At 38.3% G+C, this 26,746-nt stretch overlaps 1 protein-coding gene and 2 pseudogenes across 1 annotated transcript; 2 read left to right on the forward strand and 1 right to left on the reverse strand.

The window, feature by feature from the left end:
- Positions 1 to 3,478: 3,478 nt before the first annotated feature.
- Positions 3,479 to 4,420, reverse strand: LOC107509542 (olfactory receptor 2Z1). The gene has a single exon (XM_016142150.2). The coding sequence runs from the start codon at positions 4,418 to 4,420 to the stop codon at positions 3,479 to 3,481; it is 942 nt and encodes a 313-aa protein (XP_015997636.2).
- A 5,134-nt stretch (positions 4,421 to 9,554) lies between these two features.
- On the forward strand, positions 9,555 to 18,129 carry LOC107511103 (annotated as a pseudogene).
- Positions 18,130 to 24,677: 6,548 nt separating this feature from the next.
- On the forward strand, positions 24,678 to 25,644 carry LOC107505842 (annotated as a pseudogene).
- The last annotated feature ends 1,102 nt before the right edge of the window (positions 25,645 to 26,746 follow it).

Below are 26,746 nucleotides of genomic sequence, written 5' to 3' on the forward strand. Positions count from 1 at the left end.
CAAACATTCGTGGTAGATACCCAGGAAAGGGGTTGCTAGGCCATATGATAATTCTATTCTTGATTTTTTGAGGAAAGTACATACTGCTTTTCATAATGGCTGTACCAATTTACATTCCCACCAGCATTATGTGAGGATTTCTTTCTTCCCACAACCTCTCCAACACTTGTTATCACTTTACCTATTGATGATAACCATTCTAATGGTGTGAGGTGGTATCTCATTGTGGTTTAACTTACATTTCTCTAATAGCTAGTTAAGTTGAGCATCTTTTCATATGTCTATTGGCTGTTCATATGTCCTCTTAGGAGAAGTGTCTATTCAGGTCCTCTGCCCATTTTTTAATTGGATTATTTGTTTATTTGTTGTTGAGTTGTATGAGTTCTTTATCTATTTTGATTATTAGCCCTTATCAGAAGCATTGTTTGCAAACACCTTCTCCCATTCAGTTGTTTGCCTCTTTGTCTAATTGATGGTTCCTTTTGCTGTGTAGAAGCTTTTAAGTTTGATATTGTTCCACTCATTTATTTTTGCTTTTACTTCCCTTGACTTTGAGGTCAAATTTATAAAATCCTCTCTAGATCCAAGGTCCATGAGTTCAGCACCTATGTTTTCTTCTATGCAATTTATTATTTCAGGTCTTATATTTAGGTCTTTGATTCATTATCAGTTAATTTTGGAGTATGGTGACAGCAGTCTAGTTTCATTCTTTTCCATGTTTCTTTCCAATTTTTCCAGCACTATTTATTGAAGCTTTCATTTCTTCATCGTATATTTTTGGCTCCTTTGTCAAAAATTATTTGCCCGTATGTATGTGAATTTATTTCTGGGCTCTCAGTTTTGTTTCAATGACCTGTGTCTGTTTTTCTGCCAATACTATGCTGTTTTGATTTTTTTGCTTTATAGTATAATTGAAGTCAGGTAATGTGATACCTCTGGCCTTATTCTTTTTACTCAGGATTTCTTTGACTATTCAGGGTCGTTTGTGATTCCATACAAATCTGATGATTTTTTTTACTCTATTTTTTCTTAAAAAAGCCTTTGAAATTTTGATGGAGATTGCATTAAATTTGCATATTGTTTTGGGTAATATGGCCATTCTAATTATGTGGATTCTCTCAATCCACAAACATAAAATATCTTTTCTTTTTTAGTGTCTTCTTCAATTGTTTTTAATAACGTCTTATAGTTTTCAGTGTATAGGTCCTTCACATGCCTTGTTAAGTTTATTTCTAGATATTCTATTATTTTTGTTTGCAATTGTAAAATAAATTGTTGTTTTCTTTTTCTAAATTTCATTGTTAGTGTATAGGAATGCAATAGATCTTTGTATGTTGATTTTGTATTCTGCAAATTTACTATATTTGTTTATTGTTTATAATAGGTTTTTAGTGCAGTCTTGGGGGTTTTCTATATAGAGCAAGGGTCCCTAACCCCTAGACCATGGACCAGTACTAGTCTATGGCCCATTAGGAACCAGGCCACATAGCAGGAGGCAAGCAGCAGGCAGGCGAGTAAAGCATTTGCGGTGCTCCCCAGTTCTAGCATCACTGCCTCAGCTCCACCTCAGATTATCAGGCATTAAATTCTCATTGGAGCACCAGTCCCTGGTGCCAAAAAGGGGAACACTGATATAGAGAATCATGTCATCAGCAGAAAGTAACAATTCGATTTCTTTATTCCAATTTAGATACCTTTTATTTCTTTCTCTTGCTTGATTGCTCTAGCTTGGACTTCTGATACCATATGGAGTAAGAGCGGTAATAGCAGGCAGCCTTGTCATGTTTTTGGTCTTAAAGGGAAGGTTTTATTTTTTCACCATTAAGTATGATATTAGCTGATGGTTTGCTTCATGGTGCCTTTATTATGTTGAGGTACTTTCCTTCTATATGCACTTTAAGTGTCAATCATAAATGGATGCTGTCCAATGCTTTTTCTGCATCTATTGATATAATCATTTGATTTTTATCCTTTATTTTGTTTATGTGATGTATCACATTGATCAATTTGTGTATGTTGAACTATTCTTGGGCCTCTGGAATGGACCCCAATTGATCGTGATATATAATTTTTTTTTTTTAGAAACATATAACAATGACAACTATTTTAGACATCCAAGATATTTTTTAGCTAACCTAATTCAGAAAAAGGCAGATAATATTCAAATAGAAAATTAGAAATGATAAAGGAGAAGTAGCTGCTGAAAAAGAAAATTAGAGAAAATTGGAGGGAACTATTTGCTGAAATCTCTAAAAATAAACTAGGAGATCTGAATAAAAGTTTATTTTCATAGAAAATATAAATAAATGTAAATAAAGATGTATAATATATAAATATATAAATAATTATAAACAAAACTACTTTCACAAGAGTGACTATATTACCATAGAAAATATCTCCTAAAATGCCTCAGGTGAATATTTTTTCAGATAATTCTCACATATATATTTAAATTCATCAATAGTTAAGATATTTTAGAATATCATGGTCATTTTCTTTCATCTAATGTAGTGACCAACAGATAGGTGAAAATATGCTCAACTTTACTAGCTATTAAGGAATTATGGTATATTTTTGAAAAAATAGAAATGTCGATTTTCAAATTTATGTGAAATACATATAATAAATAAACTCAGATATACAATAACTCAGACAAATAATATACATATGAGTGGTGCACTCATTCATATATTAGAAAACAACTGGGACTGCTTTACATTGATTTATCAAGGGATCCTTCCCTCTCTCAATAAGAGTCTCTGTTACAACTCCCCTCAGACATAAGGACTCACAACTGATATTCTAGATCAGACTAATGGCTGTCCTCAAACTTCTGCTATTGAATGTACCCATTTCTTCCACCATTAAGCAGTAAGCACATCCTCTACTGCTTCAGCCTCTCTTCTATCCTGAAAAATTCACTTCATAACCACTTATGTACCTTCTTTTTTCTTTCATCAACTGACAGTGTAAAGATTCATATTTAGGTACAATATATAGTTTATATATACTGTCTTTCATGCTTTATTCTGGTTCCTTTAGAGTTTTTAAATTTCAATTCTAGTTTTGTTTTTTTTTTTTTTGAGTTGACATTCAATATTATTTTATATTAGTTTCAGGGGTACAGCAAAGTGGTTAGACATTTATGTAATTTACACAGTGATTCCTCAGATTAGTCTAGTACCCACCTGGCACTATACATAGTTATTATAATATTATTGACTATATTCCCTATGCCTTCCATTCATGTAAATAATACTAAAGAATAGGGAAAGAATATACCAGAAGTGATTGGGGCTGCTACTGTTGATTTCCATAATTCCATGGAGAAGACATGAACCCAGCCCATCACAGGATGAGAAGAAGTTGGACACTCAGCCTTTAACATGAGAGCTTAGCAGCTGCATCACAAGTGGGTGCTTTAAGGCCATGGGATGGAGAACCGCTGAAATCATACTAGAAGCCCTCTATGTGGTCATCACTTTGGCCTGAGCCCAGCTCTGCTGATCACCTTGACTAACGCCATTCGCACCTCCCTGTTCCTCAGACTGTAGATGAGGGGGTTAAGCATGGGAGTGACGAGGCCATAGAAGAGGGAGGCCACGTTATCCTGCTGTGGGCTGTGGTAGGCACCTGGTACCATGTACATGAACACCGCTGCGCCATAAAACAGTCCCACGACTGTGATGTGAGAGGAACAAGTGGTAAAGGCCTTATTTCGAGCCTCCTCTGAGCGCATGCGTAGAACGGCCCCTAACACATGGCAGTAAGAGGTGGCGATGAGGGACAGGGGAAGAACAAGGATCAGCACCCCCGAGATTGACAATGCCAACTCATAGGCAGAGGTGTCTGCACAGGAGAGTTTTAGCAGGGCTGGTACCTCACAGAAGAAGTGGTCCACGATGTGGGAAGCACAATAGGAGAAGTTCAGAGTGACAGAGGTCTGGATGGAGGCGTTGAGCACACCTGCCAGCCAGGAGCAGCTCACCATGAGCAAGCATACCTGGCGCCTCATAAGCACAGGATACTGCAAGGGGTGGCACACAGCAACATAACGGTCATAGGACATGATGGTCAACAGGATGCCCTCAGCCACACCCATGAGTGTGAGGAAGAATATTTGAGCTGCACAACCCCCAAAGGAGATGGAACCTTCTCCCTGCAGGAAATCTGAGGCCATCTTGGGGATGGTGACCAGCGGGAAGACGACATCAAACAGGGAAAGCTGACTGAGCATGAAATACATTGGTGTGTGGAGTCGGGAGTCCATGTAGATTAGGAAGAGCAGGACAGTGTTGCCCAGGAGGCCCACAATAAACATGGCAGCCACCAGGGAGAAGAGTAGCTGTGGTGACCTTGAGCGACTGAAGAGGCCCACCAGAAAAAAGTCAGAGGTCACCGATTGATTCACATCCCCCATGTTTTACATGACATAACTTTGCTGCAAGAAGAACAGGAAACCAACGGCAAGAAGCCTGTGTGGGGATGACAAATAAGTTTCATTCCACCTGCCAATGGCTGTTGATTGGTAGTGGCTGTCTAGAGTGCCATCTTGAGAGGAGTTATGAGATCACAGCTGAAATCAGTAGGGGGAAAGCAATAATCAGTTTGTGATATTTGTCACAGGCATGAGATGGGAGAGCAGTCACTTGAATTTCTGAATAAGATACTTGGCCATATCCAATCAAGGGCTTCCTATTGACTCTTATAGTCCAAAGTCTGAGATCTACATCAAAGACATTAACACGGCCCTAGGAGAACATTTCAATAGCTCTTATCTGAGTGATCCTGGGGCCAAAGCAGATGTGAAATTCCGAAAAGCCTGGGGGATGATGGAGCTGAAGCAACAACCCAAGCAGGAAAACAGAGTGATAGGCCTTGGTCCAAATACCTGGATGAAAATCTGCAGCAAAGAGAAATGTATTATTAGCCACCACTGGGATAAAATTGAATCTAGAGAGTCTGGGCCATAGAGGCACTTGAGTGACAGAAAGCATGTTGGGGGTTAGGTGGATGAGACAGTTATCAATGAGCTCAGCTATTATTGGTGACTTAGTTGCATTAAATGGGAGAGTAGCAACCTGTGGGTAGTCTGACTCAATTTCAAGGACTAGAGTAAAGCACCAGGCCTGCAAGATTGTGAGTCTCTAATAAATGTTGCCTGAGTGAATGAGGCAGATAAGAATGAGATGAACTAGAAGGAGCTGCAAACCTATATCAGGAATACTTAAGAACACTTGAAAACCTCTAAGACCCCAAGTAAACTCATATTGCACTGGAATACCATGTACCACACACGGTTCCAACAGTAAACAATGCAGAACCAGAAGAATATTTATTCCCAACTGTGGGTAGTTTGAGAAGCAGCAAGATAGGTCATTTAAAGGCAAGTGGATTCTACTGAGGTCCTCACTGGAGCTCTTTGTCTTAAGGCTGCCATTCTCACACAGATGACCTTCAAGGCTGTCTTTAATTATCCTCCTTGCTGATTTTCCTATCACATTCAAGCCCTCAACCTACTATTCATGTATGCGCTCAATAAAATTTGTCACGTGCTAGGTTGGACATACGGCATTCATCACCCAAACAAAGTACTCCCTTCCTTGAACCCCACAGTCTCTATCAGGGTTTCAGTGACAAACAAAGAGATAAAATGGACAATATCTTTGTGATATAGGGAAGTATAGTGAGGGAAGTGAGTGGGATTTTTCATAGGAAATGTCTGAGGACACCACAGGACATGATCAGATAAGCCTCTTGGGAGAGATGACATGCCCTTGGTATCTGAAAATCTTCCATGAGAGGGATGTATGTGGTACTGCTTCCTGCTGCTGGGAAGTAGATGTTAATGAGGCTGGCTGTGTGGTTCGTCCTAATAAAGAACTTTCTAACAATGAAATCCAACCAAAAATGGAATGGGCTGCCTCACTGGCGTCATTTTCTACAGTCAGTCAGTGACATATGGGAGTAAGATAACTTAGTCCTATGGTTACGGAATTTAGAGTTCAAGGAAAAGTGAACATTGTTCACATTATTTCAGAATAATAGTCTTCTCTGCAACATAATAAAGACACATACACAATGCTTTGGGTACCCAGTAGATGGCCTTCTGCCTAGGATTAGGTCAGGAAAGGATTCACAGAGGAGGAGGCATTGTACTTAAGTTTTGAAGGTCAGGTAGGAGTTTTTCAGGCAGCTAAATGTGGGAAAGTTGTTCCAGACCAGAGGAATTTAGCACATGGGCTGTATGGATTGGTGTTTAGGAGCGTGTATGGAGGAGTAAGATCAAAATGAGTTTGTATCACAGCTCAAGTACTTTGACCTTGGGCAGCTAATCAAACTAAGTTTCTTCATGCATGAAATAGGTGGCAATAATCTGGGTCACAGGCATCATTGTAAAGATTAAACGAAAGGATAAATATTAAGAGCTTAGTGTCTGTCATGTGGCAAGTGCTCAATAAATTATAAATAATTATACACATAATTATTAAATATATTATAAAATATCTACAAATTATAGAATTATAGAATTATTACTAATTTTCTTGAGGGGAAAACATTCAGTTACCTAGAGTCAACCACTAAAATAGTAAATGGAAAATTCCAGAAACAAACAATAAGTTTTAAATTGTAGCATGAGTAGCATGGTTAAATCTCACACCATCCTATTTTGACCATCCCAGGACATAAATCATCTCTTTGTCCGGTGTATCCACACTGTCTACCCTACCCACAATTAGTCACTTTGTGGCAGACTTGATTATTAGATCAACGGTCCTAGTATCACAGTGTTTGTGTTCAAGTAACCCTCATTTTACTTAATAATGTCCCTGAAGCACAAGAGTAGTGATGCTGGCAATTTAGATAAGCCAAAGAGAAGTGAAAGTGTGTATGTATAGGAAAAAATATTATATATGTATATATATGTATACATATATATATTTTGGTATTATTTGCATTTTCAGGCATCCCCTGAAGGTCTTGGAATGTAGCCCTTGTGGATAAGCAGGGACTGCTGTGTTCTATATTATGACCTCTTTTGTGGTCAAGCCTGTGCCACTTTATGATTTCCTAGGTAGAAAACAACATACCCCTTCTCTGGTCTCTGAGATCCCTTAGCAGAGTCTCTAACAGTTCATTCATCCCCAACTCCATTGGTTTACAACAGGGTTTTTCTATCTTATCATTATTTGGGGACACATAAGCCTTTGTTGTTGGGAACTGTCTTATGCACTGTATAAAGTATAGCAGTACCTCTGTCCTCAACCCATTTAATATCAATTGCACTCCCCTCCATTCCTAGTCATGAAAAACAAAAATGGCTCCACACATAGTCAAATATCCCCTAGAAGGGCAGAATCATCCCTAGTTGACAATCTCTGGCTTAGAGACAGAATAATTGTAACCTGAACTCTAATCAGCAACTCCTCTTTCAGATGTTTATTCTAAAATTGTATTAAGCTCAGACCCAGCAAAAATCCTGAGAATATTGTACAATTTCTATGTCTTCATACAGAAAAAAAAAACTAATCCTTACCATCAACATATAACTAACCAATCCCCAAATCACAAAGTCTCCCAGCTGGTAGAATAGCTTTTACTGCAAACTCCTATCAAGCACTGTTTAAGTATCCAAATGAATCTGGCCTCGCTTCATCCACTCACATAGTCTCACCCTGAAAAAAGCTGATTTCAATCGAGTGCTGACTGTATAGCAGGTATCAAGTGCTTTACATGCTTAATGCTTTAATCCTTAAGTCCTGGAGATGGATGGTGGAGAAGGTTGCACAACAATGTGAATACACTCAATGGCATCAATAGTACATTTGAAAGTTGAGATGGTAAATTTTGTTACGTATATCTTATTGCAATAAAAAACTAATCACTACCTGTAGATATTACTTATCCATATCTTTCGTATGAGAAGACAGACATTCAGAGAAGTGTAGTGACTCGTCCAACATCACCCAGCAAGGAAGTAAGAGAGCCAACATTTGAACAAAAGAGGGATCTGATTTCAAAGTCCCTGCTTTTCCCTTTGCATTCAACACACTCCCCCAAACACTGTAATACATTTATTGTGCGTGCGTGCGCGCGCGCGCACACACACACTGTCCTGCATGCCTGCAAACTTACCTTTCCTTTCAGAATGTCCAAGTAGTCCCACTGCTATGAATCTGTCTTTTAAAAAAGACACACACTTGGGTTTTTACAATCTCTAACCAGCAGTTCTTCTGTGGCTAGAGATTCTGGCTGTGATCCCATTATGTCCTGAGTTTTTAATAAACTCTTTCCATCCCCCTCAAGACCTCTTTTGGAAAAAAAAAAGTGTCTCCCTCCATCCAAGCTCTTTCCTGTCAGCCAAACAGTCAGAGTTCGGCAGAGCTGGTTGTGACTCGCTTTAATCTGGGTTGATCTCACTGTGACTCCTAAATTAATACTTCTCATGTGGGTTGAAGAGGAGCTCCTTTGATAAATTTCCAAGTTGTAGTTTCACCTCTTCCTTTTCCCATTTTCCTAAGTGATGTCAAAATTTGGGTCTGGGGGTGACTCTGCTGCTGCCAAGTGACCAGGGGAAAAGTGCCAGCATTACTAACCTTCTTGTGCCAATAACATTTTCACTCCTTTTCACTATGATCAGGCATGACCTGTACCCTTGGTCACCGAATTAATCAAATGACAATTTGCATAACACTGTCATTTACTATTTATTTAATCTTTACATCTAATTACTCCAGCTGAAGGATCTGTAGCAGAGCTTGCTCAGAAAATGTATGTTGAATACATACATTCTGTAAGAGAAACAATATTTTTGTTGGAACTAATATTATTGACATATGGGCTGAGAGAGGGTAAGTGACTAATCTAAAGTCACACAACACCTAAGAAGGCATGTTAGAATTTGAACCCCCATCAGATTCCAAATCCTAAACACTCTCAACTCTGAATGCTGCATCTTTCTTAAAGTTAATGCTCATCTCTTCAGCCCAGGAGTTTAGAACTGAGAACTCCTCTGGGGGAGGGGATTACTGTTGTGGATAGCCTCAGAAGGTGAGCTGAAGATGACCTCAACCTATGCCAAATAGGTTGTTCTGGTACCAGCCCCATGATCAAGGTCAGGTACCCATGCCTGTCTGTTTCCAACAATTTTTATGAAAGGTCCGCATTAGATGGTTTTGGATTGAACATCAACATAGATGATTTCCTGCTGTCTGGAGGCCTGACTTTCTTGAGTTCATAGCAGTGAAGACAGTCAGAGAAAGAATAAGCATTCAGTATAATAATACATCTACCTGTACATTGACAAATATCCAAAAAAGGAGACAGAAATCTATCTTTCCATCTAAATACCTATATACACTCAACCCACCATGTCTATGGAAAACAACATTAACAACTCTCTGGATCCTTCCTGCCACTAATGTCTAATGTCTAAATAGTGCTTGGAGCCCCATGATCCTCACAAAGTTGCGTTCTGAGTTCTCATCCCAACTCACCAGGGTCTATGTGAAGAGTGAGAGACCTTCCTTAATACCTTTCTGGATTCCAGCATCATGGGTGTAGCCAATATTGCCTCTGTTTATGCAGTGATAGATGTCACCATCTGGGGATGTAAGCTCCAGAGAGAGAGCAGTCACATCAGAAACCCCTCTAGGTCTCCGTTTCTGCTAGAGAGAAAATTAGTTCCATTGGGAACCTAGAGCCCTGGGTATTTGGATTGTTCCTGGAGGACTGTGGAAAAACATTTACTCATCTCTCAAGCACAGAAAGGATGGGCAGCACTGATGTGGATAACTGAATGTGACAGATATCCAAGTCTTTCTGTTTAGATATGATCAAGAGGGAGAGATGTGGAAATCCATTACAGCAAATAGACCCTATGCTCAAAAAAATTCTGAAGTCCAGATATTTTACCCTGAATTAAACAATGAGGTGGTGATGGTGATGGAACAGACAGGAGGCAGCATCTCTGGGTCAGGACATTTCTTCCTCTAAACTCCATTCTTGAGAGGCCTCCAAGGCTCAGGAGATGCAATGGTATAGAAACAGATTCTTCTTGTTCCCATGAGTTTACTGTGTTTCCATGGCCAGAGGTTTCCAGGGGTAAGGGCAGAACCAGAAATCCAGGCTACCCTGAACAGTAGCTCACTGAGGGAAGTCACAGGCAAGGCCAAGGCAGAATCAGTTACCAAGAGTGCTCCTGAGACCAGGTGGCAATAAGGAGGATCCAAGGCAGAAACGGGGATAAAAGTGACATATGTTAAGGACCTGGTATACAGCAGGTAACACTCAGCATATTCCTTGGACTGAGCCACCACTCTCTAGTCTCAGGCCCATGGCAGACACTAGTAATTGATCTCAGTGTTTTCTACCTCTGAGCCTGGATGGCACTTCTGAACTCAGCACACCATACATCTAGACCTTCCCAATTGGATTTCACATTTGTCATAAAATCTACTTTTCAATCAGACTCTAGACCAGTACTTACAGCAGTTGCAACTGTCTGCATAGAGTTAAGGAGCTTGCACCAGAAAGTAATTCAATATACTGCTTCCTTCATTGAGAAAATCTTGTCCTAGGATAAATGTCAATTGCACTAAAGTTTAGTGATGTTGTGTATTTACAGGCTATTCCAAGGGCTTTTTCTCCTTAAGGCCAGTAACAATTTGGACCACACTTTGAGTAACACCACCATGAACCATGAGTTCCTTGACAGCAAGGAACCTTCTATTATTCATTTCTGTATAACTGGTACCTAAAGCACATGAACACATCAGTGTTCATTGAACAAGAAGGGCTGGAATACATAAGAGTTTGGAAAGAAAAATCAAGATATAAGAAAATGGGCAGTGGGTCTCAGATCCTCAAAACCAGGCATGTTGACTTGCTTCAAAGATAGATAGATTGACAAATGGATGGGCGGATGGATGTAGAAATGCATGGAATAAGCCATGATTAAAGTTATTTTTGAATAAGTCATGTTGTTCTAAAGAACAAGATAAGAAAAAACGATAAAGGAAGTATTAGTACTCTAGATGTGTGCCTCATGTATTAATCCTTTGCATACCATCTTCACAGTTTTGTCACTTCCAAATGCTATTCACACTAACATCTCAGTTCAAGTATCTACTGCTTCATGTCAGTTATTTCTGAAAAGCAGATACACACAAAATTGTCCATTGAGACCCTATATTTAATTATTTTAAATGGGAAAGCTCATATTATAATTAATCCAAAACTCTCAATTCATTTCCTGAAATGTAGCTAAAAGCAATAAAAGGCTTATGTGTCAGTAGTCAATCATCATGATAGGATATGAAACATTTAGAACATTCCTTCTTGTTGAATGCAAAATTAACACAGTTGTTAACAGTTGTTTGGTATGAGGTCATATTTCTCTTCCAAGATTTTCTTCACTCTCTCAACCTTGGAGAACTCACTGTGGAACATTAATCTTTGCATTTGTCAACATGTAGAAGGTCCTGAGGAAACAAGTCCAGGATGAGTATGTGACAGCCAAGAGTGACTCACACTGAGTGTGACATTGTGATAACATCTCTCAGCAATGACAATATCAGAGACACACGCTCTCCTTCATTATCACTCTGGATACTTTTCTACATGTTGTTTTATTTGAAGTCTTGTATTTAGCTTGAGGTAAATATAAACTTTTCTTATATAATGTGGGCCAGAAAACATTACATTGAGAGATATGCACATTCTATGAAGTTTGGGCCTTATCGCCAAGAGACTTTGCATTCTACTGGGAAAATTTTAACCAGAGAGATAGTCTGTAGAACATGCCTGTTTTACTTTTATTATTTATTCATTTATTTATTTGCCTATTTATTTATGTATTTATTTATTTATACTGAGGTAACATTGGTTAAATAACATTATATGAGTTTTAGATATATGATGTTATAATTCAATATAATTCAGTGATTTTGTTTCTGGGTATTTATCCAAAGAATATTAAAAAACAAATTCAAAAAAGATATATGTTCATCGCTGCACAATAGTCAATATAAGGAAGCAACCTAAGTGTTTACTGATGATGAATACATATATATATATATGTACGTATACACACACAATGAAATACCACTCAACTATAAAAAAAGGATTAAATATCACCATTTGGAAGAACATGGATCTTGAGAGTATTATGCTAAGTGAAATAAGTCAAACAGAAAAGAACAAAAATTGTGTGGTTTCACCTGTGTTTTTCTTTAATTGCTCACGTTTATCTATTTATTTACTTACTTACCTACTTACTTATTTATTTATTTTAGAATTGGCTTAATTTCCTCTTTTATGCTGACAAGCCATCACTATTTACCTTTGGAAAAGATAAGCTTAAAATGATGGGAACGGCTAAAATAAATAAATAAAACACCATGTTTTTCTCAGTTTTTCTTAATTTTTACTTAAAAAATTTTAAATCTACAGAAAATTCGAAGGAACATCCATACACCTTTAACCAATTATTATTATCTAAATCGAATTATATAATATATATTTGTGTCTGATTTATTTTACCTAGCATAATGTCTTAGAGATTCTTCCATGTTGTACCATTGTTATTGGCTGGATTATATTCTCTCAAAATTCATATGTTGTAATCCTAATCTTGAGTACACCAGAAATACATTTAAACAGAGGGTCTTTAAAAAGGTAAGTAGGCTATAAATGAGGACATTAGGGTATGCTCTAACCCAATATGACTTGCGTTCTTACTCAAAGAGGAGATTAGGGGTAACTTCAGCTAGATAGCAGAATAGGAAACCCCAGACTTCCTTCCTCATGTGGACACACCAATTCAACAATAATATATAGGTCAATTCGTTTTGTGAAAAATTCAGAGACCAGTTGAAAGGCTTCTGTACCCCACTTGAGCATGAAACAAGCAGTGTCATAGCCAGCAGGAACCAGCCCTCTCCCACCACAGCACCACATAATCAGAAGGAAGCCCGTGGTACCTAGAGGAAGGAAAGAGAAAACTGGATACTATATCCAAAGTTCTAACATTTTGAGGGGCTGACTGAGGGACAGGCTCTGTTTTTCATGAGTCTGAGCACTGATAGAAAGTGTCCAGGTTGGGAGAACAAAGGCAATGGTTTGGAGCAGCACGTGCTCACTAGCCATCAACCTTTCCCCACCTAGCACAGAACAAGTGGAAAGAAAAGTCAAACCCTGACTTCTTCCTGATAAATAAAAGAATGGGAACATCTGTCTAACTTTCCAGCATTGCAGGGCCCACCCAAGGGACTGGCTTTTGTGATGGATTCCTCTCTGAGAATCAGCCAGGTTAGAAAAGAAAACAACAATAAAACCACCACTAGTTCTATCCTCAAGGAAACAGCCCAGCCAGGTCACCCTAAATAGGAAACCAAAGTAATAAAGGAAATTCATGTGCACAGAGCTTCCAATCAACTTCTTACCCAGTTAACCAAACAGTATCTCATACAAAGGACAGAGACCAACACAGTCATATTGAAAATAAAAGTACTTTGGAGAAAGCAGACTCTGAGGGAAGAAGAAATTTAAAAGACATTTTTAGTAATATTAGAGATATAACTGAATAGAACTGAGCTATACCTAAAAAAAAAAAAATAGTATCTATGAAATAAAGAAAAGATTTTTTCCTTTAATTTAAAGAATAAAAAGCTGTTAGAATTGTTTTTAATTGTAGGAAAAATAAAAACATAGTAAAAGGATTGAAACATAAAATTTAGGAGAACATCACAAAAGAACAAAAAGACAAAGAGGAAACTGGTAGAAAAATGATAAATAAATCAGAGAATCAATCCAGATGGCTCAACATCAAAACAATAGGCATTTCAGAAGTGTGAAAATATTGAAGGAGAAAAAAAAATAAAACCTCAAAGAAATAATGCAAGCAAATTTTCCAGAATGAAAGTTGCAAATTTCAAGCTTGAATTTTTTTGAAGTATAAATGAAAAGTATATACCCTATAAGCTTTCAGAAAGATAAAATAGTTTTCTCACAAAAATCAAGAATGAAAGTGGTCTTGAAATTTTCAAGGATAACACCAAATACTAGAAGGCAATGGAGCGATCTCTTCAGAATGCTCAGGGAACATTAATTCAAACCTGGCATTCTACAACTGGTTGAATAACCATTTAAATGTAAGAATAGAATAAAGACATCTTTAGACCTGGTAGGTTTAAAAAAAAAACAAACCTGTCTTCGTTGCACTTTTTATCAGAGAGCATATGTGCCATATAAGTGGGGCATCAATGAAAAGAGAAGAAATGAATTCTGGGAAACAGGATTTAACCCCAAAGGGAATCCCTAAGATTATGGTGGAGGGGGATTGTAGGATGATAGCTGTCAGCTACTTCAGACTGAAGCAGCTCAGAGGCGCCAATAGAAGGTTGGTTAAGAAGATTAAACTCATAGAACACTTTGTGTGATAGAAAGTCTGGAGAGATTTATGTAAATGAGGACAGTTTGAATTTAGAAGAAGGAGGAGGAGGAGGAGGAGGAGGAGGAGGAGGAGGAGGAGAAAAAAAGAGAAAGAGAGAGAGAAAGAAAGAGAGAGAGAGAGAGAGAGAGAGAAAGAAAGAAAGAAAGAAAGAAAGAAAGAAAGAAAGAAAGAAAGAAAGAAAGAAAGAAAGAAAGAAAAGAAAGAAAGAAAGAAAGAAAGACTTATCTCTCAGCAACACACCTGCCCCAAACTCAGCTGTCTATACCATCTCTGTGTGAGGACACACAGGAGTGGGACTGGTTCCATTGTGTCTGGAGAGCTGTCTCACCAAAAACTCACACTGCTGTGGACTTAAAGAAGAAAGATGATGTGAACTATCACAATGTATGGGCTGCAGGCTGGGAAAACAGGCCCCATTACTGCCTAGTGTATCCTGTTGTCCCAGGATAAAGGTGAAAGTCTCCCTCTGGTTCTTCATTACCCTGCTCTGAGTCCACTCAGCCAGGCAGTGAGTGGGCCCAGGGAGAGATGCCCAACCACACTCCCAGTGACCTGGAATGGGTCACTCCCTGTTTAGCCCACCAGCACCTTCTTTACCCAAGCAGTGATGATCCAATAGTCAAGGGATGGAGGTTCTGGGGAAAGCATCACATGAGACATCTCTTCTGGCTTCTCTTTTCTATGGAAGAGAAAATGAACTGCACTTGGAGTCAAGGGCCCTCCATCTAAAATTTGCCCCAGGAGAGCATTAGAAAATAGTTATGCTCAGTTCTTAATTAATCATGGGAGTGGAGGAGAGAGCATTGTCACAGACGACTAAAAAATGCCGGATTATCCCAGCCCCACTGACAGTTCCAAATAACAAGAATAAGTGAAGGAGTCTCTTTTAAAATAAAAGTTTATTATTATTCAGGTATGGCAAGGCCAACAGGTCAGGAGAAGATTGGCATTAAAAGATAACCTATTTCTCAGAATTTCAAGAGGACCATACAGGAAGGTTGGGAAACAGAGGGAATGAGGGGGTAGGTGAGCAGGAGCCATTATTGTGGTTTCCAGAGAAGATAGTGAGGCAGGTAGGCAGGTTTAGGATGGGCTAATTTACATAATTTAGAGGGCACAGAGGTGTAGTAGCTGGCCTGGTTGTCTGGCACCTGTCTCTGGTGTGATTAGAGCAGGTGGATAGTGGCCCTGAGTGTTACAGCCTGATAATATAGACAGCTGGGGATGTGGGCTCTGCACTGGTTGGGTTGCAAAGAAAAGCACACTGGCAGGTGAGTTGTTTGCTGTCTCTAGGAATTAACTAGCCATGGGAGGAGCAGTCTCTCCTCAAGCAAGACCCCAAAATGTCAAATCATCAAATATGCAGAGACATGCTCAATACAGCATTCCTATGTGTGCCAGGTTTGTGGCAAGACTGTTCAAGTCATCAGTGGTTCTTAGCACTGAATACACACTCAGCTGGAAGCTTTTAAAACTGTGATGTTCAAGCTACACCTCAGACCAAGTGACTCAACATTACTGGAGAGTGGGAACCTTCAAACTGAAGTTATGTATGGATGGAGCTGCTCGTTTCATTACAGCCAGAAGGTGGTGTGGCATCCCAGAAAAATCTGAATTTCCTGTGTAAAAACACTTCAAATTCAGCAGTATGATCCTTTCTCGAAAAGTATCCATGAAAGGCTTCAATGTGTCCATTGTGTCTTTATTGCTTATGTTGGGTGGTATGGATATACACAGGCACTTGAGATTCTATATGTATGTGTGCACGTGTGTGTGTGTGTGTGTGTGTGTGTGTGCGCGCGCGCGTGCGCTGTATAAGTGTTAGTGTGTGTGTGTCTGTGGGTGTGAGTGTGTTTGGTTTATGGATCATGAACAGTTCTCAGGGCAGGGGTACCTAGCTCATATACTCCAAAATGTGTTCCTGAAGACACAGTCACCAGAATGTTAACCAACAGATCAAAATAAAGAAGTAATCACTTCTACTCATAGGATCTCTTGGAAACAATATGAATAAAGTGCAAAGACAACATGTGATTGAGGAACTCGTTGCATCTTGAAGTTTCATCTGTAGCAGACAGGCCATCTCATTCCTCCACATTCTCTCACACCATCACTATCATTCTCTCTCCTGTTCATTCCCTTTACCACACGGCTTCCTTTTGAGCCTTGATTACTTGAAACCAGTGCCAACATCAGGAACTTTGCACTGGCTCTTTCTCATGAAGGGTATATGCACTTCCCAGAAATCTTCCTGTCAAACACTTTGTCTTTTTTGAGGTCCCCTCAAATGGCACCTTGTTTGCAGGTCTCTCTCAATTCCATTAAAAATAACACACATATCCACCCTGCTTTTTACCTATCTTCTTTTTCTTCAAAGCACATGTACCATCTGACATCATATATGATTTTTCATTTCCTTACATTTTTTCTTCATCATTGGATTATAGGGACTTTTGTTTCTCAGCACCCTATATTCCTTGACTGGAGAATGGTCAGACTCAGCATATATTTCTGAAACACATGGAAGAATTTCTCATTAAACTTGTAAAAACATAATTTATTTGGCAAAATGCTGAGAGTGAGACAGGAATTCCTAATCAGAGTTGTCATGGGACATTACTTAAAGGGGACCAGATCTCTACAACACTGTGTATATTATATATACATTTGACTGCAAAATTTAAATTGTGGCGTTTCAATATGCTGGTAGTGATGAATGAAAATTGATCATGTATATTTTTCATTCCTAGTAGTAACTACTACCCCATAACACCAGAAAATTATTCACAGGTTACAATATTTTTTCTTTTGAGATTTTTCACAGTACCAAGAATTGCAGCCCCTCATATTTGGGCTTTTCCTTTCCATGTACCTGATCACTGTGTTTGGAAACCTGCTCATTATCCTGGCCATCAGCTCAGACTCTCCCCTCTACATGTCCATGAACTTCCTCCTCTCCAACCTGTCCTGTTAGATATCTGTTTCACCTCTACCACCACCCAAAGATGTTGGCGAACATCCTGACAACGAGCAAGGCTATAACCTATGAAGGCTGCATTACCCAGATGTATTTTTTCACACTCTTTGTAATATTGGAGCACTTCCTCCTGCCAGTGATGTCCTATGACCACTTTGAAGCTATCTGCCACCCCCTGCACTACAGTCATCATGAACCCCTGGCTCTGTGGACTGCTGATTCTGGTGTCTTGGATCATGTGTGCTCTCTATTCCTTGCTACAAAGCATAATGGTATTGCAACTGTCCTATACAGACTTGGAAATCCCCAACTTTTTCTGTGAAATTAAGCAGATGATCAAACCCTCCTGTTTTGACTATTTCTTAATGATGCAGTGATATATTTTGCAGCTAGGTGCTGGTCCCTCACCGGGATCCTTTACTCTTATTCTAACATAGTTTCCTCCATATGCGAAATCCTATCAACTAAGGGGAAGCATAAAAAATTTTCCACATGTGTGTCTGACCTCTCAGTGGTCTCCTTGTTCTATTTTACAATTCTAGGAGTGTACCTCAGCTCTGCTGCTACCCACAGCTTACAGCCAAAGTGTCACAGACTCAGCGATGTACACTATACCATGGTCACGCCCCTGCTGAACACCTTCAGCTACAGTTTGAAGAACAAAGACATAAAGGGGGCTCTGAAAAGATTGTTTTAGATGGCAAGTGTAAATGGATCCATTGTTCCGGAGCTGAGCTGTCCCCATGGTTGGAGGCTAAATTTCCAACTTTGTAGCTGGAAATTGTGGAAGTAGAATGTGCCTCTTCTATTTACTTGCTGAAATTTCCATTTACTTAAATTCAACTTCTTTATAAAATGTAATTCAGTTTTTCATGCTTTCTGCTCTAATATGTATAGGTAGTTCTCCACTCTGTCCATTTCCCACCATCACAAAGTTTTTCCCAACTTTGAATCAAAAATATTTGGAGAATCCCAGTTATTTCTTTAGGCCATGTGAATCTCTTAAGAATCATTTCTTCTCAAATGGCTCATATTGTCTCAAGAATTCTCTTTTGTGTTACTAAAGAGTATTCGTGAGTTTATATAACTCATATATAACAGACTACAGTTGTTTACTAAATTAATTTATGTGATGTTTTGCACAGGAAAAAAATGAAGTACAGTCTTAACTTTCGATCTGTATTTCTATTCCGTTTCACTCCCTTAACCATTCTTACTGATGTTGTAGACTTTAACTTTCTGTTGTTTTTAACTGGACTCCTGCTTTTATTCTCTTATTTAGTTCAGTGTCCACAATACCTCTCATAGTCCCTGGCAAAAATTGATTATTAAATGTGTATCTCCAGGTAGAGTCCATAGAGAAAGATAAGTTTGATAAACAGATTCACCTAATATGCTCTTTAGAAAAAAAAAAAAAAAGACCTTAAATACAAGGAAGCATAACTCAGTTGATTGCTATGCAAAATATTTCTTTTTCATGTTGTAATCTTCTCCTGAATTATAGAAGATAGATTCCATGTGTTAGGGTCTGTTTTCATTGACATAAAGAATAGTTGATGTATGTACCTTTTATTATTAAATTATCTTCTTGTTTATACTTCAAAATTTTAGTGCTGCCTACAAATATGACTCCTCTATATCTCTAAACAAAATATTTCTACTTTTCTTAATTTTGTAATAACCACGAACTGGATAGTAAATGAACAATGTCACTTTCATCTATTTCATAGCTCCTCATATGCAAGAAATTCTTCCATCTTTATGATCAGAATGTGACTCACAGAAGAGCTTGAATTCTTGTCTCATCTTAGGATTTAGGGTCAGCAGTGTTTCTGGTAAAATGCACGTCCTTCCAACCTCTCCTGGTTACCTGGAAGTGACCCTTAATAGAGTCAATTTTTAAACCAGTTATCCAAAATAAACTTAAATAACAGAATGATTATAAATGCTATGCCCAAATATCAGAACATATACTCATAACTAAAAAAAACAGTAAGTTATTATAATTGCTGTCGTTTAATTTTTTTTTAGTTATTGTATCATACCTAATGCTGCATAACAAGCTGACCTAAATGCTATATTAAATGGAATTATATGATGGAATTTGTTCTGATCTCTGCTCAGATACTTATAAGTCTGCATCAGCTGGGCATCTCTACATTGTGCGTCTCTAGCTCATCCATGGTGTTATGTGATGCTGTAGTGCACCCTGTCTTGAGCCAATTTATGACAGTTTATTTATATACGTAGTTTAATCTTCTTGCTTACAAAGAAAATGAGTTTATCAAAGGTAATTTGTCTTAAATTAATGCTACTGTTTTTATATCCATATAAGACAATATACTTTCTATCTAATGGTATTTCTCCCTCCCACTGTTAAAGTTTACTCAGTTACCTATGTTCTACATCCTACCTTGAGCCATGCATCATTAGATTTTTTCTTGTTAGTTTATTTATTGGAGTATAATTATATGCAATATACTGTGCATATTTAGAGTGTACAATATGCTGAATTAAAGAACTCTTACAAAATTGAGTACATATCGAATGGGTCTATTTACACATAATTCAAGGAAGTATGTGAAAGCTTTAATTGCATTGTTATAAAATTATAAAAAATAGAATCTCCCTGATCCTCAGTTTCCTTGTTTCTGATGGCGATGTGAAACAATAAGCTTAATTCAGAATGTGGTGATGAATAAATGAAATCTGTGGAAATACCTTGTTGAGTCCTAGACCCTTTCATGGGTTTGTAGTGTGTTTATGTAAATTGTTTTTAAATATATTTATTTAATAAACAAACTCAATCACTTAAATATATGTACATAAACAGACTCAATTATCCCATCTTTTATGTTGAAAAGAAATTTGAGAGAAAATTGGAGAGGATAAAAAGAAAAATAATGGTAACTTGAATTAACATAGAATTTTAAAAACATAGACAAAAATTTTTAATGTAGAATAGTTGTCCTTAATTTTAATATTAAATTATATTTCCACCTTAATGTTTAAAGACCCCAAAGTCAGACTGCGTTTTCTTTTATTTAGTGGGGAATTCTCTGTACCAGCTAATGGGGTAGTTTCCAATTTGACTTTAGATTTTTTTTCTTCTAGTTAGTGGGGGTTTCAACACAAAATGCCTTACTCAAGGCAAGCAAAATGAGAGGATCAAGACCCTTAAAGTCAGTTTCCTCCCAAAAAAATCATCGTATAAATATCTGTATAGCCTTGCTATTGCTGCTGTAACAAAACATCAAACTAGGGTTCAAAAGAAAAAAATTTATTTGCCTATAGTTCTGGAGGTCAAAAGCCTGATGAGACAATGGGCTGAAATCAAGTTGTCTGCAAGACTGGTTCCTTCTGGAGGCGCTAAGAGAGAATCCATTTTCTCTCCTATTTCAGTTTCTTGTGGCCACAAGCATTTTTTGGCTCACGGCCCTTTCTCCACCTTCAAAGCCACTGGTGTAGCATCTTCCAATCTCTCTCTGATTCCAACTATTCTTTCTTCCTCTTCCACATTCTAAGACCATAGTGATTACATTAGTCCCACCTGCATAATCACCATTAATCTTATTATAAAGGCAGCTGATTAGCCAAACTATTCCATCTGCTACCTTAATCCTGCCTTGTAATGAAAAATACATCTTACAAGTTTCTGGGGATTACGATGAGGATATCTTTTGGAGGCACTTATATGCCTATTATAATTTTTTTCAGTAAAATATTATATGATGTCGCCCAAGGGCCTTTATATAAAAGAATCAAAATAAGTATTTTTAGAAGTATATTATATAATGTCATTCATGAATCCTTATATAAAATAACTGAACGATGAATTTATAATGGCCTCTGGAATGAGTGAATACACTATTTGTTCAAAATTACATGCAAACAAATTTTTTCATTCAGAAGACCGAAAACTATCTTACCTGACTCTAATACAGAGTCACAGCCTTGCTATTGAAAAAGTAATCCTCAAACTAGGATCTGCAGTATCAACATTACCTGGAAGATTGTTTAATTCTCAGAATCTCTAGGACCAACAAGATCTGCATTTGAAGTAGAATCTTGGGTGACTCATATGCACAGTGAAGTTGGAAAAGTGATCTCGACTAGGTTTTTTTCACCTTCAGGTGTTGACAATTAGGGAAGAATAATTACTTGTGTTGCATGTTATAGGTGTTCATTAGTCTCCCTAGATGTTGCCAAATAGCCAAGAAGCAACATCATCTCAGGTTGGGAACCACTGGCCCAGAGTTTGAAAACTGGAAGAATCCTAACAGATTCCAATCAAGGCCCATCTCTCACTCAGTTTTTAATGTGGATCAGACACTAAACTGCTTCAAGCCTCATTTCTACATAAAAGGATGGAGTTAATAATAATACTACATCATAGAATATACTTTTTTAAAAATTAAATCAGACAAAGTCTATGAGGTGCTAAACTCAGATTATATGGCATAAAAATATTGAACTGTATCTCTCATAATTAACAAGTATCTTATAATGAGGCACTAAATGACAGCTCTTAGTTTGTAATGTAAGTACAAAATTCCTAATTATTCTGACAGATGTGTCATGAAGCCTAAGAGTGTGGTGCCCAGGATTGCATATCAAAGGAACACAGCACTCCCCTTGTTGAAGAGGGAATAGCAATTCTCTGGAGACATCAGAACTGTGTCCCATCACAAATGAACAATTTAAGGATAAAGGGACCTGGTTTTAAATGATTCCATAGTCTCAGATGTTGGAGAAAATGTGAAGTCAGGGTTAGGATAAGGTGATGGAAGGTTAGACCTCTGCGGAGGAAGGAGATCAAAGACATGGAAAAACAAACACTGGATTTTCTTGATTTTTAGCTTGGTCTCTTGAGATCAGAGAATCATTAGGAAAATTTTTCTTTCTGTATATTCCAGAAACCCAGAGGGAAATCATGTGCTTAGAGGCTGGAATAACAGGAGGGAGATGTGCCTGAAGAGCAGATAGAGAGAGAGAGCGACAATACCTTCTCTGTGCAGTCCTTCTGCTAGTATAGCGTTGGTGGACAGGATACGGTTGTTGCTATTGACTCCTAATTTGGCTCAGAATTGGTGCTTCACTCCCTCCTGCTGTCTTGTCTGTGCTCAGAGCTTCAGTCTTCATCATCAACTATCCAGGTAGGAATTCAGACTTCCACACTGAGTCCTCCCTCTCAGAGACCCCATTCAGGTGAGTTTGAGAGCCTGGAAAGTACATCAAGAAAAGATCAGAGTGAATGAATCTGAGAATTTTTACCTGATCATAGTGATCCTAATCAGCCCAACCTAGAGACAAGAGATCAGTGTCTGTTTTCTTGGTTAAATAACTAATTTATAATTAATTTATTTAATACATTAGTAAGATGTGTCTGAATCTGCACTACAAGGGCCGTAGTTGACAATTAAGTGATGGACATAGATGTACAGTTGGTGACTATGTAGAATGGGTGAGATGCATAAAATGGTTGCAGTAAAATAAAAACACATCTGAGAAGTTTTACTGGTCAGGGAGTAGGAAATAAGAGGGTCAGGTATGGAGGACAGTGAAGTAAAGTGAGAGTATATTAAATTTCTAAGATGAGCTGTATTTGAGCATGTCTTGTATTCAGTGAAAAAATACAGACGAGTGAAGGTAGAAACTACTTTATGACATCCATTTGTGAGACATACATCGCAATATCTTCTCTCCTGCTAGCTTTTCACATGGAAAAAATTTTATAAGTCCAAAAAGAAATATTAATTAGTTCTACTTTTAATTAATTCATTACTGGCGAAACTGCACACATTTGAGGGCTTCTTACACTTTTACTTTCTCTGTTGGAATAGTTAGTAGGAATTTCTATCCCACACTCAGCCTTTTCCCCCAGTAGTCATTGTCTTCTGTATTTTTAATGAGAAAGTCATGCACTTGGGAAATATAAGTTGAGGATATTACACTTCAGTGATGGAGAAATTAAGGTCACATGTTGAATCTTAAATCTTAATGCCACAAAGTCATCATAGTCTGACCAAGTTTACATTTATGCAAAGAGGACTTCATTATAACAGCAAATAGGGTGGATCTCCAACTTGAGATTTAAAACTTTTTTTTCTACTGCATGAGGGTTTTCAATATCAAATGCCCTTATGCCATGGAAGTTAAATACCTATTCCTTCAAAACTACATGCAAAGATAATATTTAATTCAGAAAACCTAAACTACCTGTGCCTGACTGTAACACAGGATCTCAGACTTGCTACTTAAAGTGTTCCTCAGACCAGGACCTGCAGGATCAGCGCCACCTGGGAGTTGTTTGTAATGCAGAGTCTGGGCCCTGCAGGACCTGCTGAATCAATATCTGCATTTGAACTAGAATACAGGGTGATGCAAATGCACATTGATGTTGGAGAAGTGCTGGTCTAGACTGGGTGTTCTCACCTTTTAATATGAATATTTGGGGCAGAGAAAAACTTGGAGGGAGGTGTTTCCTGTGGGCTGTAGGTATTTAGCAGCATCCCTTCAGACATTGCCAGATACCAAGGGGGAAAATTATTTCCGGGTGAGAACCACTGCCTAGAAGCAACCTGAAAATGTCATAATCAAGGCCCAATGAATACTCTGATATTGACTTTGTGCAAATCACGAACCCCTTCTGCTTCTCCCCATGCCTTTGCACTGGCCATTCCCTCTGTGAGGTATACCGTTCATTGCCCACATAACCTGGCATATTCCTCCCCTTCTTGAGGCCTCTGTTCAAATGTCACTTTGTTTGCAGGTTTTGCTAAGTACACTTGAAATACCCAATGCCCTAATTAATTTCTCCTTTAGACCTGCTTTCCTTTCTTCATACCACCTGTCACTGTCTGATATGTTATATATTTTTATTATTTTCTCCTACATTCTTTCCTCATCATTGAATTGAAGGGACTTTTGTTCTTCAGCATCTAAACACACAGCCAAGACAGTGTCTAAAACCTGGTCAGAAACAATTAATATTCCTGAAATACATGAAAAATTTCTCATTAACACAGTAGAATACGTGAATCTCTAGGGGAAAGAAACATAATGGGCCCAAAATTCCTAATCTTAGATGGTGGAGAAAACCTTAAGAGGGTATCAGATCCATATGAAAATATTGAAATTAATTTCTTGACTAAAAAATATGAATTCTAGCATTAGAGCTATGTGAGTAATGTCACTTTGTATGAAAATTACTATTATTATTTTCTTGGAAGTCCCCTCCACCTCATGGAACAAAAGAATCTTACAAGAGTTTCAGAATTTCTTCTTCTGGGACTATCAGAGGAACCAGAACTGCAGCCCCTCATATTTGGGCTCTTTCTCGGCATGTACTTGATCGCTGTGTTTGGAAACCTGCTCATCATCCTGGTTGTCAGCTCAGACTCCCACCTTCACACACCCATGTACTTCTTACTCTCCAACCTCTCTTTGGTGGACATCTGTTTCACCTCCACCACCATCTAAAGATGCTGCTGAACATTCAGACACAGAGCCAAGTCATAACCTATGGAGGCTGCATCACACAGATGTATTTTTTTCTACTCTTTGCAGTGTTGGATGTCTTCCTCCTGACCATAATGGCCTACGACCGCTTCGTGGCCATCTGTCACCCCCGTACTACACAGTCATCATGAACCCGCGGCTCTGTAGGCTCCTAGTTCTGGTGGCCTAGATTGTGAGTGCGCTGAATTTGTTTTTAGAAAGCTTAATGATTTCGAGACTGTCTTTCTGTATAGACTTGGAAATTTCCCACTTTTTCTGTGACATCGTTTGGATGGTCCAACTTGCCTGTTCTGACACCTTTCTTAATGACATGGTAATGTATTTTGTAACTGTTCTACTGGATGCTGGTCACCTGGCTGGTATGCTTTACTCTTACTCTAAGATTATTTCCTGTATACATGGAATGTCATCAGCTCAGGGGAAGTAGAAAGCATTTTCTACCTGTGTGTCTCACCTCTCAGTTGTCTTCTTATTTTATTGCACAAGCCTAGGAGTGTGCCTCAGCTCTGCTGCTACTCACAGCTCACACTCAACTGCAGTAGCCTCAGTGACGTACACTGTCGTCACACCCATGCTGAACCCATTCATCTACAGTCTGAGGAATAAAGACATAAAAGAGGCTCTGAAAAGATTCTGTGGGGTGGCAGCTATAACAGGGACAATGGTCCTGAGGCTGAAAAAGTGCCCTTGATTCTTGGCTTCAAACTTCACAACCATAAATGTGATCTTTTAATCAGATTTGAGTGTAGAACTTTCTCCTTCTATTTATGTCCTGGAATTTCTATTTTTTGAGTTTAACTTCTCTATACAATTTAAGTAAGTATTTTATTAAGGTTTCTGCTCTGTTATCCCCTCTGTTCTTTTCTCTACCTTCACAATTTTTCTTCCAGCCTTAATCAGAAATATTTGAAAGTACTACTTCATTGCCCGGGCAATATGGATTTCTGAAGAATAATTACTTCTCCAATGGCATACATTATTGTAAGTAATTTGTTCTTGTTTTACAGATAGAGTAGTCATATTACTCATGTAGCAAAAAAGTACTCTTGGCTACTAAGCCCATTCATATAATTTAATTCCAGGAAAATTTGAAACCACAGTGTTGACTTTATGTTTTTCATTCTGTCTACATCAGTACCTTAACCACTCTTCCTGATAATGTAGGTTTCATCAATATTCCCTTTAAGTCTCAGCCTGTTGACAGTGATGCTATAGGTGAGGAAGGCCTGGGGCACTGGCCTGACTGCCTACTGCTTGTCACTCAACCCAGATACAAGGTTGCAGTTGGACCGGCCCTTTGGTCTTTATTATATTTGCAACAACCACCAGGAAACTATGAAAAGTAACTTAATTACTCACAGGTCCTGGTGAAGCCAGAAAATTAATACCCTCAGAAAAAGACCTTGAATACAAAATAAGTTTTTAACTTAGTTTACGCTAACAACCACTAGCAGGAAGTCACTCGGCTTCCTGTTAACCATTACAGAAAGTACTCAGACAAGGACTGACCAGTCAGACTGCTGGAAGGACAGGTAATGAAGACAATGGAGATACTGCTAATAGCATGTGATGAGTAAGAGCACAAGACATATAGCTTCTGCTCCTGCACACCAAGATAACCTACTGATTCACATTGTTTAAATGTTTTTCAGCCCACAAAGCCAACAACCACTCCACCAAAATATCCTTAAAATCAGACAAGACAATGCCAAGAGGGAAACAGATGACTAGGAGATGAAAATTACCTGCTTATCTAATCAAGAACCAATCAGCAAGACCCACCATCCCAAACC

The sequence above is a fragment of the Rousettus aegyptiacus genome, unplaced genomic scaffold (assembly GCF_014176215.1).
Source record: "Rousettus aegyptiacus isolate mRouAeg1 unplaced genomic scaffold, mRouAeg1.p scaffold_m13_p_16, whole genome shotgun sequence".
Classification (NCBI taxonomy): domain Eukaryota; kingdom Metazoa; phylum Chordata; class Mammalia; order Chiroptera; family Pteropodidae; genus Rousettus; species Rousettus aegyptiacus.